Source organism: Oncorhynchus clarkii, unplaced genomic scaffold (assembly GCF_045791955.1).
Source record: "Oncorhynchus clarkii lewisi isolate Uvic-CL-2024 unplaced genomic scaffold, UVic_Ocla_1.0 unplaced_contig_517_pilon_pilon, whole genome shotgun sequence".
Lineage (NCBI taxonomy): Eukaryota > Metazoa > Chordata > Actinopteri > Salmoniformes > Salmonidae > Oncorhynchus > Oncorhynchus clarkii.
Window position 1 is genome coordinate 1 of NW_027260278.1, and position 13,050 is coordinate 13,050.

At 40.0% G+C, this 13,050-nt stretch overlaps 1 protein-coding gene across 1 annotated transcript; it reads right to left on the reverse strand.

Moving 5' to 3' along the window:
- Nucleotides 1-5,580: 5,580 nt before the first annotated feature.
- On the reverse strand, nt 5,581-9,690 carry LOC139401323 (cytochrome P450 2K1-like; the record flags this gene model as incomplete). The annotated part of the gene is made up of 4 exons (XM_071145652.1): nt 5,581-5,736; nt 8,824-9,003; nt 9,135-9,295; nt 9,528-9,690. Coding segments are annotated over 4 exons (660 nt in total), but the record flags the coding sequence as incomplete, so codon positions are not given.
- Nucleotides 9,691-13,050: the final 3,360 nt, after the last annotated feature.

The following is a 13,050-nucleotide window of genomic DNA, read 5'->3' on the forward strand; positions in this document are numbered from 1 at the left end:
ACCGTGGATACATGGATAGACCTCTCACTCAACATCAATAAAACTAAGGAGATGATCATGGACTTCAGGAAACAGCAGAGGGAGCAACCCCCTATCCACATCGACGGGACCTCAGTGGAGAAGGTGGAAAGATTTAAGTTCCTCGGCATACACATCACTGACAAACTGAAATGGTCCACCCACACAGACAGTGTGGTGAAGGCAGTGCAACAGCGCCTCTTCAACCTCAGGGAGGCTAAAGAAATTTGACTTAACACCTAAAGCCCTCAAACTTATACAGATGCACAATTGAGAGCATCCTGTCGGGCTGTATCACCGCATGGAATAGCAAGTGCACCGCCCACAACTGCTCCAGAGAGGTGGTGCTGTCTGCCCAACGCCTTACCGGGGGCAATCGTCCCGCCCTCCTGGATACCTACAGCACCCGAAGTCACAGGAATGCCAAAAAGAACATCAAGGACATAAACCACCCGAGCCACTGCCTGTTCACTCCGCTATCAGCCAAAAGGCGAGGTTAGTACAGGTGAATCAAAGCTGTGACCGAGAGACTGGAAAAAACGCTTCTATCCCAAGGCCATCAGACTGCTGTCATGACGTTGGCCTCTTTGAGTACAGCAACCCCATCCCTCTCTCCCTGCCTCCCCCCTTTCCTCCTTCAACTAGGCTGCTGTGGTCAGAGGTCGTAAATTCCTGAGAAGACCTCATGGACACACAGTTATAGAGAGTAGTTTTTCATGGAGACAAAGGAAATCCTTCCACCTCACAGAACTTGAGGTACGAACAAAGTTCATGTTCCGGAGAAAATGTAAAAGATCGGTGAAGAATCCAGCTACGAACTAGTCCATTTGTCACAACTTGGGAAGGTCATGGGAGACAGTGTGGCCACATTACCATAATGCTGTTTATATAATAGCCCCAGATATAAGGTTTACATCTAATTGTTGTATAAGATGAATGAGTGAGTATGATACTGTTTACACAATTTTACAATGTGATTTTGGACTGTTTAACTTCTTAATGTATAGGGGGCAGCATTTTCACTTTTGGATAAATAGCATGCCCAATTTCAACTTCCTGCTACTCATGTCAAGAATATAATATATGCATATTATTAGTAGATTTGGATAGAAAACACTCAGATGTTTCTAAAACTGTTTGAATCATGTCTGTGAGTATAACAGAACTTATGTAGCAGGCAAAACCCCGAGGACTAACCGTTCAGAATTTTTTATTTTGAGGTCTCTGTCTGTTCACTGACTTCTCATTGGGAAACAATATTTCTTAGGAACTTGTTTTCAGTTCCTACCGCTTCCACTGGATGTCACCAGTCTTTGGAATTTGGTTCATTTGTCCAATGAAGTACGGCCATCTAAAAACTGTGTAACACTGTTGAGAGTTGCGCAATACTTGAAAAGTAGCTTGGTTTGTTGTCTTCCTGTATTGAACACAGATAGACCCGTCTTCAATTTGATCGATTATTAATGTTTTAAAAGACCTAAAGTTGTATTACAAAAGTAGTTTGAAATGTTTTGGCAAAATTTACAGGCAACTTTTGAAATATTTTGTAGTGACGTTGCGCAATTTGGAAGCAGTTTTTTTCTGGATCAAACGCGCCAAATAAATTGAAATTTTGCATATATATGGACGGAATTAATCGAACAAAAAGGACCAATTGTGATGTTTATGGGACATATTGGAGTGCCAACAAAAGAAGCTTGTCAAAGGTAAGGCATGTTTTATATTTTATTTATGCGTTTTGCGTAGCGCCTGCAGGGTTGAAATATGCTAACCTCTGTTTATTGTTGTGCTATCATCAGATAACAGCTTCTGATGCTTTCCCCCGAAAAGCCTTTTTATAACCTGACATGTCGGCTGGATTCACAACGAGTGTAGCTTTAATTTAGTATCTTACATGTGTGATTTAATGAACGTTTGATTTTTATATAATTTTATTTTAATTTGCCGCGCTGCATTTTCCCTGGCTTTTGGCCAAGTGGGACGCAAGCGTCCCCTATACATTATGAAGTTAATGAAGGAAAACTCAAAAAGGGAATTGGATTTGAACTAAGTCAGAGGACCGCCCCTGAGCCCAGTTAGGGTCAGACATCCTGGGACAGCCCTTTTCTGCCTTTCCGAATAAAACCCAACTTTGAGAAATTATCACCAGACCATGTTTTTCCCCATTAGGGGAGGACAAAGGTTGTAGACCATTGCTGAATATTTTAACCATACCACATGGTTAAACTCTTAGACTATCGATACCGACAGAATGAGAACAAGTCTTTGATATTAATTACTAGTCTGCAGCTAGGAATTCGGTGTCATTGAACGCGAAGAACGACAACAGCCGAAACATCCATTCTATAATGACTGTCACGTTGAGGGAGACGGACAATTCTACGAAAGAGACAAACTTTTAACCAGCGATCAAGACGACACACTGAGCGTAAATATATATATTGATTGCAATTGTTCCCGAATGAGTGAGCGTTCATGTGTAAAGGATTAGCATTTTAATTGTTGTAATTATCACTCTGTAGTGACTTCTTGGTCCGACCCCCCCCCCCCCCCATTTCCCCTTTGTCTAACAAGCCGCCATGCCGGTTCAGCCCACTAGGGCACATTTTCCTATCATTACATTTACCTTTGTTTGTTTGTTTATGCATTTCTGTGAATTACTTAGTAATAAATTATTTAAGACAGTTGATGTATGGATGACTCATAGTGAAGACTGGGTTCGTGCAGATAACCAACCATTTACGACGTTTGGAATGAGACTAACTTGAGGTAAAGTAAATAATTCATTAATTCGAAGACTAATTGATCAGATAAAATACTTATTTTCCACCATAATTTGCAAATAAATTCATTAAAAATCCTACAATGTGATTTTCTGGACTTTTTTTCTCATTTTGACTGTCATAGTTGATGTGTACCTATGATGAAAATTACAGGCCTCTCTCACCTTAAGTGGGAGAACTTGCACAATTGGTGGCTGACTAAATACTTTTTGCCCCACTGTACACCTCTAGGAGACAGAACGCGTCTCCTTCCTGGGCGGTATGACGGATAAGTGGTCCCATGGTGTTTAAACTTGTGTACTATTGTTTGTGCAGATGAACGTGGTACCTTCAGGCGTTTGGAAATTACTCTCAAGGATGAACCAGACTTGTGGAGGTCTACAATTCTTTTTCTAAGGTCTTGGCTGATTTCATTTGATTTTCCAATGATTTCAAGCAAAGAGGTACGTAGTTTGAAGATAGGCCTTGATATACATCCACAAATGCACCTCCAATTGACTCAAATGATGTCAATTAGCCTATCAGAAGCTTCCAGAGCCATGACATCATTTTCTGGAATTTTCCAAGCTGTTTAAAGGCACAGTCAACTTAATGTATGTAAAATTTTGACCCACTGGAATTGTGATACTGTGAATTCTAAGTGAAATAATCTGTCTGTAAAGACTTGTTGGAAAAATTACTTTGTCATGCACAAAGTAGACGTCCTAACCGATTTGCCAAGACTCTAGTTTGTTAACAAAATATGTCTGTCGTGGTTGAAAAACTAGTTTTAATGACTCCAACCTAAGTGTATGTAAACTTCTGACTTCAAATGTATGTTATGAGACTGTTAGATATCACTTGTTAGATATTACTGCACCCACAATAACATCTGCTAAACACGTGTATGTAACCAATAAAATTTTATTTGAATTAATGTATTGGCTCTTTTGAGAAGGCAACTACACTGAACAAAAATGCACCTTCGATGGCCACTGTACCGGTCAGATGGCAGATAGCAGATAGTGTGGGCTTCGTGTGGGTGAGCAGTTTGCAGATGTCAACATTGTGAACAGAGAACCCCGCCGCCACCATGAGGCAATGGTATGGACAGGTATAAGCTACGGACAATGAACACAATTGCATTTTCTTGATGGCAATTTGAATGCACAGAGATACCATGACGAGATCCTGAGACCATTGTCATGCCATTCATCTGCCGCCATCACCTCACGTTTCAGCATGACAATGCACGGCCCCATGCCGCAAAGATCTGTACACAATTCCCGGAAGCTGAAAATGCCCCAGTTCTTCCAGGGCCTGCATACTCCCCAGACATGTCACACTTTGAGCATGTTTGGGATTCTCTGGATCAACGTGTACGACAGCGTGTTCCAGTTCCCGCTAAAATCCAGCAGCTTTGCACAGCCATTGAAGAGTGGGACAACATTCCACAGGCCACAATCAGCCACTTGTTCAACTGTCACACTGCATGAGGCAAATAGTGGTCACACCAGATACTGACTGGTTTTCTGATCCACACCCCTACCTTTTTTAAAGGTCTCTCTGACCAACAGATGCATATCTGTATTCCCAGTCATGTGAACTCCATAGATTAGGCCCTAATGAATTTATTTCAATTGACTTATTTCCTTATATGAACTGTACTTCAGTAAAATCTTTGAAATTGTTGCATTTATATTTTTGGTCTGTGTAAATTTTAAAAATGCATTTAAAAATGGCACTGAGTTCTGTGTCTTAAATCTAAAACGATGTTCCAAAAAATGCTTAAAATAAGGAAAAGCTGCACACACAAAAATATACATCTGTCGAAGCTGGAGGCTGGGGAAGTCAAGATGGAGGCTGGGGAAGTCAAGCTGGAGGCTGGGGAAGTCAAGATGGAGGCTGGGGAAGTCAAGATGGAGGCTGGGAAAGTCAAGATGGAGGCTGGGGAAGTCAAGATGGAGGCTGAGGAAGTCAAGATGGAGGCTGGGGAAGTCAAGATGGAGGCTGGGGAAGTCAAGATGGAGGCTGGGGAAGTCAAGATGGAGGCTGGGGAAGTCAAGATGGAGGCTGGGGAAGTCAAGATGGAGGCTGGGGAAGTCAAGATGGAGGCTGGGGAAGTCAAGATGGAGACTGGGGAAGTCAAGATGGAGGCTGGGGAAGTCAAGATGGAGGCTGGGGAAGTCAAGATGGAGACTGGGGAAATCAAGATGGAGACTGGGGAAGTCAAGATGGAGGCTGGGGAAGTCAAGATGGAGGCTGGGGAAAGTGCATTATTTGTTCGACATTGAAGGATGTTTTTGCAAGTGTCATTTTCTGAGAATCTTTCTGAAGACTTTTTGCAGACAATTTCTGGACTCGTTTTTTTATTTGCCTTTCTGTTCTAAAAATAAATATTTGTATTGTGTATTCTACTCCAATCACTGTCTCCTTCCAGGTATTTGCGCCACTCTTCTCCCTCCCAAGTTAAGAACCTGTTGTCCTCTATGGCTACGGTATCCTTTATTGCCACAAATACCACACCATAGTACAACTCCAATATCTATCACTCTGCTGCCTTACACATGTAGATTATCCCAATGAGAAAATCTGGTTGAAATGTCATCATTTCAACACATTTAGTTACATTCATGTAGATTACAGCTTAATTCACAGTGTTCAAGCATTTGAAACAAACTATAAACTGGTCTGTGGTTCAAGTGGGCAATTTGGAAATGTTTACAGCAAGTAACACCTTGATTGTCTTGCATTACTACAATCACTTGCAATGTCTGTACAAAGGTGTGTGTCTGTGTGCTCATTGATGCTTACCCTGTATAAGGGGGTACTTGACCATTAGCATCAACAACCAGCGTAGGGTTGTCCCTGTGGTGTCTGTACCAGCAGAAAACAGGTTGGCCACAGAGGATATCAGGTTGTTGTCATGGTAGTGAGAGTTCTTGTTGCCAGATTCCTTATACATACAGAAAAAGCATTTTAAAAGGGGAGAAAATATTTGTTTTCCCCTCAAAAGTCTTGGTCTAGCAGTCTTTGCATTCTTTTTCGAAGGTCAAAAATGTGCTTTCAAAAATGTGTTTTTACATATAACTTCTACACACATTTTACATACAAGGTGTAGCAGTCTTAGCTGCAGCCTCCAGAACACATACTCTGAGTGTACGGAACATTAAGAACAAATGCTGTTTCCATGGATTAGACCAGGGTGCAACTCAATATTAGGAAGATGTTCCTAGTGTTTTGTACACTCAGTGTATACCGCAGCAGCCTGGGTCCAATGCCATTTCAACATAATCTCTCCTATATTTTCTCCATTCTCTATCACATGGGCCATTTACCCATTCTCAATGCCCACTAAATTCCTAGATGTTATTCATTCAAAGAATTAAAATGTTTTATTATTGGGGGAATAGATCAGCTTTAATATTGCAGATGGAAGCTACAATCTATCAATGTAAATGTCAGCATCATTTCCAATCCCCCATATTGTTTTTGTAAATATGTACAGTCCATTCGGAAAGTATTCAGATCCCTTGACTTTTTCCACATTTTGTTTATTTATAGCTTAATTGTAAAATTGATTACATACATTTTTTTCCCTCAATCTACACACAATACCCCATAATGACAAAGCTAAAATAGGTTTAGACATTTTTACACATTTATAATGAAATAGAAAATGGAAATATCACATTTACAGGGCTGAGATTCATTCCTACTACACCGGCTTCGATGCGCGTCTTATTTGGCAGGGCTTGCAAACTATTACAGACTACAAAGGGAAGCAGAGCCGCAAGCTGCCCAGTGACACGAGTCGACCAGACGAGCTAAATAACTTCTATGCTCTCTTCGAGGTAAGCAACACTGAGGCATGCATGAGAGCATCAGCTGTTCCGGACGACTGTGTGATCAAGCTCTCCGTAGCTGACGTGAGTAAGACCTTTAAACAGGTCAACATTCACAAGGCTGCGGGGCTAGATGAATTACCAGGACGTATGCTCTGGGCATGTGCTGACCAACTGGCAGATGTCTTCACTGACATTTTCAACATATCCCTGATTGAGTCTGTAATACTAACAGGTTTCAAGCAGACCACCATAGTCCCTGTGCCCAAGAACACTAAGGCAACCTGCCTAAATGACTACAGACACATAGCCTTTTCCCACCTGGACAAAAGGAACACCTACGTGAGAATGCTATTCATTGACTACAGCTCAGTGTTCAACACAATAGCACCCTCAAAGATCATCATGAAGCCAAGGATCCTGGGACTAAACACCTCCCTCCACAACTGGATCCTGGACTAACTGATGGGTCGCTCCCAGGTGGTGAGGGTAGGTAGCAACACATCTGCCACGCTGATCCTCAACACTGGAGCCCCTCAGGGGTGCGTGCTCAGTCCCCTCCTGTACTCTGTTCACCCACGACTGGTGGCCTGGCATGAATCTAACACCATCATTAAGTTTGCAGATGACAACAGTAGTAGGCCTGATCACCGACAACGACGAGACATCCTATAGGGAGGAGGTCAGAGACTTGGCCAGGTGGTGCCAGAATAACAACCTATCAACGTAACCAAGACTAAGAAGATTATTGTGGACTACAGGAAAAGGAGGACCGAGCATGCCCCCATTCTCATCAACGGGGCTGTAGTGGAGCAGGTTGAGAGCTTCAAGTTCGTTACTGTCCACATCACCAACAAACTAGAATGGTCCACACATACCAAGACAGTCATGAAGAGGGCACTACAAAGCCTATTCCCCCTCAGGAAACTAAAAAGATTTGGCATGGGTCCTGAGATCCTCAAAAGGTTCGACAGCTGCAACATCGAGAGCATCCTGACTGGTTGCATCACTGCCTGGTACGGCAATTGCTCGGCCTCTGACCGCAAGGCACTACAGAAGTTAGTGCGTACGGCCCAGTACATCACTGGGGCTAAGCTGCCTTGATTTGATTTGATTTACAGTGGCTTGCAAAAGTATTCACCCCCTTGGTAGTTTTCCTAATTTGTTGCTTTAAAACTTGGGAGGAAAATATATTTTTTGGGAGGGTTTGTATAATTTAATTTACACAAGATCTATCACTTTGAAACGCGAAACTGCTTCAGCTCTTTCAAGTTGGATGGGTTCCGCTGGTGTACAGCAATCTTTAAGTCATACCACAGATTCACAATTGGATTGAGGTCTAAGCTTTGACTAGGCCATTCCAAAACCTTTAAATGTTTTCTCTTAAACCACTCGAGTGTTGCTTTAGAGTAGTTCTAAACTAGAAAACAGGCATTATAGACAGGACAGGAGCAAGAGGGAAAACTCTGGTAGGTATGAATAAAACAAACTGGCAATAGACAAACAGAACACAGGTATAAATACACAGGGGATATTAGGGAAGATGGGCGACACCTGGAGTGGGGGTGAAAAATCAGGTGAAAGACAGGTGAAAGATCAGGGTGTGACAGAAGCTGGTTGAGAAAATGCAAAGCTGTCATCAAAGGCAAAGAGTGGCTTTTTGAAGAATCTCAAATATGAAATATATTTAGATTTGTTTAACACATGATTCCATATGTGGTAGTGGTAGTGTATATGAGAGAGAGCAAGTGAGCGAGAGAGCTTTTTGAAATACATTTTATTTTATTGTTTCCCCTAACCCTACCACCCCTCCCCTAATTGAAGTAAATTAATGGACAACAACACTCGAGTGTTGTAAACACAAACACTCTATAATTTTGTTTACTTGATAGCTACCTACACAAATAGCTAGCTAGAACAAAGTGTTAATAATACTTCCAGCTTATACAGTACATAATATCTACATTTTATGGACACAATGTATTTTAAAAATAGTCATATTTTGTTTGTTTTTAATCCTCTCCTTCAGCTACCCTCAAACCCACCCATCTATCTCTGAAGACCATTCAGTTTGATTTATATTTGCCATATATTTCTAACTGTGCTGTTTCACAAACGTTCTGAACCTATATACATTTTACCAACACAGTATATTTTACATGAGTTATCTTGTTTTTAACTGTAGTGAGATTTCATACCTCCAGGGTTTGCTTTCGGACGAGGAACGAGTCCACAAAGCCTCTACACATGTGAGGGTTGAGAGTCTCCTTCAGCCCCCGCACCAGCTCCTCCATCTCCTTCTTGTTGTTCTCAATATTCTTCAACAAAAGCTTCTTGCTTTTCAGCCAAGGGCCCAGCCAGGGGAACATGTTGTACAACTATCTCCCCATAAAAAAGTAAAGCATGAATTACCCTCTTTTAGTCTAGTACACATTTGAATAATTATTTAATTAAATGTGACCAGTTTGCCATTATTCTCTCAGTGAGAAACAAAATAAACATAATGTACCTGTATTGAAACGGAGCCACTAATTCGGAGGTTGTCGTTGGCTCGTTTTACAGTGGCTTTGAACTTGGGGTCAGAGTATTCAAACCTGCTGCCGTACACAATGATGGAGATTATGTTGGAGACAGCATAATTCAATGGCTGGGATGTGTCGAATGCTTTACCTGTTACAAAGGACATCAGAAATTGAATTAGCAAACCTAGGGGGGGGGGAAATTATGTAACCTGTTTTTTGGTTTTCAAATCAGAACTACAAGTTCTTACCCTTGTGATTTTCAAACACTTCAATAAGGTAGTGAGATTCCTCTAAGATTTTCTCTTCAATCCTTGCTTGACAGAATATTGTCTAGAATGCAACAGTTAATCAGATTACAAGTTTCTCATATCCCACATTACCATGTCCATTGGTGAAATCATAGAACACAGGAAGCATGCCCCTGTCCCCAAACTCCTCTGCATGGTTGACCAGCGCCTGATTGACCGTCTTGTATCCTGCCAGGATGACCACTTTTGTGGGTCCAAAATGAACCGTGAAAACAGACCCATATTTCTTGGACAGCTGTAGAACATAAAATAAGACTAAATGCATGGTTTATTAAAGGTCCAGGACAGTGAAAATCATGTTGTTGGTCAAATTGGATGATATTTGAATGTAACCAGTTCATAGCAGTTTGACCCAAGTATGAAAAAGTATTGTAGCTGGTACATTGGAAAAGCTGATAAAGTTACTGGTCCCTTCCCCCCATGTCAAACACTTAGATTCATGAGGCAGGCATTACCTCTGGCTTTATGCCATGTCACGTAAAGCCGGAGATGTTAAACACCAATGGTAGAGTCTTATAATCTTAACTAATTTAAATATGTTACACCTTAAAACCATCATCACATGTACGCATCATACGGCTTTGTTTACAAACAGTAACATAGCTTAAGCGGATCTTGGCAGAACTAAACTGGTAACTAAGCCCTTTTTACCTGCGTTGTGACTTTTAGCTAGCAAGCTACTTACCAGAATTCTAAGTCAGTGTTAATTTAACTACACTGATTTCCAGAAAATGAAGACAAACAGCATTGGCTGCACCGAAAGTTATGACCATGTCACGCGAGTGCAGTGCACATTTTGAGCTAAGTTGCTTTATCAATTGGGGAGAACATTCAATGGGTCTTGTCAGGATGCTACTCCTGAAGACAGATGCTATACCATCATTGACAGTGGATCTTTCAAGTGCTGTCCATAATGTAGTCTGATGCGGTTGCTGTAACTGTTTTGACTTGTGAACGGTATATTTTCTGTTACACACCTGATAGGGATGGAAGAACAAAAACCATATAGACTAAGACTGAGAACTGCCAACATACAGCTGACATGAAGGAATGTTGTCTTCAAAAGGAGTATAGTCAGGAGAGCAACTTTGGTTAGGCTACTATGGTGACCATAGGTTAGGCTACTATGGTGACCATAGGTTCGGTTACTATGGTGACCATAGGTTAGGCTACTATGGTGAGCGAGCGTTGAGCCTTTTCATTTTCAATACGTATCGATCACCCATTTGTCTCTGCCTGCAAATTGTTCTCCTAAAAAGGTAGACTAACTTATAGGACTATGCAAAACGTAGCAAGTGTCGCTGTCATTGTTGCTGCTTCCAGTTCAGTAGCCATACCTGTGAGATCAGGTGCGCATGTGGTATCAATTAAATAGAGTAGGCTGTAGCCGGTGATTGTCACACAAGTAAATGTAAGTCTCATGGTAATGGAGGTTAATTAAGATAAACCCATTTACCATCTCCTGGCTTCCACACAGCCTATAAGCCACTGATGCAGTCCTTTGGAACATCTACATTTTGAAAAAGTCTAATAAATACATGTAATATAGCCTACACCTTCACAATAAATCCATGTAATATAGCCTACACCTTCACAATAAATCCATGTAATATAGCCTACACCTTCACAATAAATCCATGTAATATAGCCTACACCTTCACAATAAATACATGTAATATAGCCTACACCTTCACAATAAATACATGTAATATAGCCTACACCTTCACAATAAATCCATGTAATATAGCCTACACCTTCACAATAAATCCATGTAATATAGCCTACACCTTCACAATAAATCCATGTAATATAGCCTACACCTTCACAATAAATCCATGTAATATAGCCTACATCTTCACAATAAATACATGTAATATAGCCTACACCTTCACAATAAATCCATGTAATATAGCCTACACCTTCACAATAAATACATGTAATATAGCCTACACCTTCACAATAAATACATGTAATATAGCCTACACCTTCACAATAAATCCATGTAATATAGCCTACACCTTCACAATAAATCCATGTAATATAGCCTACACCTTCACAATAAATCCATGTAATATAGCCTACACCTTCACAATAAATCCATGTAATATAGCCTACACCTTCACAATAAATCCATGTAATATAGCCTACACCTTCACAATAAATACATGTAATATAGCCTACACCTTCACAATAAATCCATGTAATATAGCCTACACCTTCACAATAAATACATGTAATATAGCCTACACCTTCACAATAAATACATGTAATATAGCCTACACCTTCACAATAAATCCATGTAATATAGCCTACACCTTCACAATAAATCCATGTAATATAGCCTACACCTTCACAATAAATCCATGTAATATAGCCTACACCATCACAATAAATACATGTAATATAGCCTACACCTTCACAATAAATCCATGTAATATAGCCTACACCTTCACAATAAATCCATGTAATATAGTCTACACCTTCACAATAAATCCATGTAATATAGCCTACACCTTCACAATACATCCATGTAATATAGCCTACACCTTCACAATAAATCCATGTAATATAGTCTACACCTTCACAATAAATCCATGTAATATAGTCTACACCTTCACAATAAATCCATGTAATATAGCCTACACCTTCACAATAAATCCATGTAATATAGTCTACACCTTCACAATAAATCCATGTAATATAGCCTACACCTTCACAATAAATCCATGTAATATAGCCTACACCTTCACAATAAATCCATGTAATATAGCCTACACCTTCACAATACATCCATGTAATATAGCCTACACCTTCACAATAAATCCATGTAATATAGTCTACACCTTCACAATAAATCCATGTAATATAGCCTACACCTTCACAATAAATCCATGTAATATAGTCTACACCTTCACAATAAATCCATGTAATATAGTCTACACCTTCACAATAAATCCATGTAATATAGCCTACACCTTCACAATAAATCCATGTAATATAGCCTACACCTTCACAATAAATCCATGTAATATAGCCTACACCTTCACAATAAATCCATGTAATATAGTCTACACCTTCACAATAAATCCATGTAATATAGTCTACACCTTCACAATAAATCCATGTAATATAGCCTACACCTTCACAATAAATCCATGTAATATAGTCTACACCTTCACAATAAATCCATGTAATATAGCCTACACCTTCACAATAAATCCATGTAATATAGTCTACACCTTCACAATAAATCCATGTAATATAGCCTACACCTTCACAATAAATCCATGTAATATAGTCTACACCTTCACAATAAATCCATGTAATATAGTCTACACCTTCACAATAAATCCATGTAATATAGCCTACACCTTCACAATAAATCCATGTAATATAGCCTACACCTTCACAATAAATCCATGTAATATAGTCTACACCTTCACAATAAATCCATGTAATATAGTCTACACCTTCACAATAAATCCATGTAATATAGCCTACACCTTCACAATAAATCCATGTAATATAGTCTACACCTTCACAATAAATCCATGTAATATAGTCTACACCTTCACAATAAATCCATGTAATATAG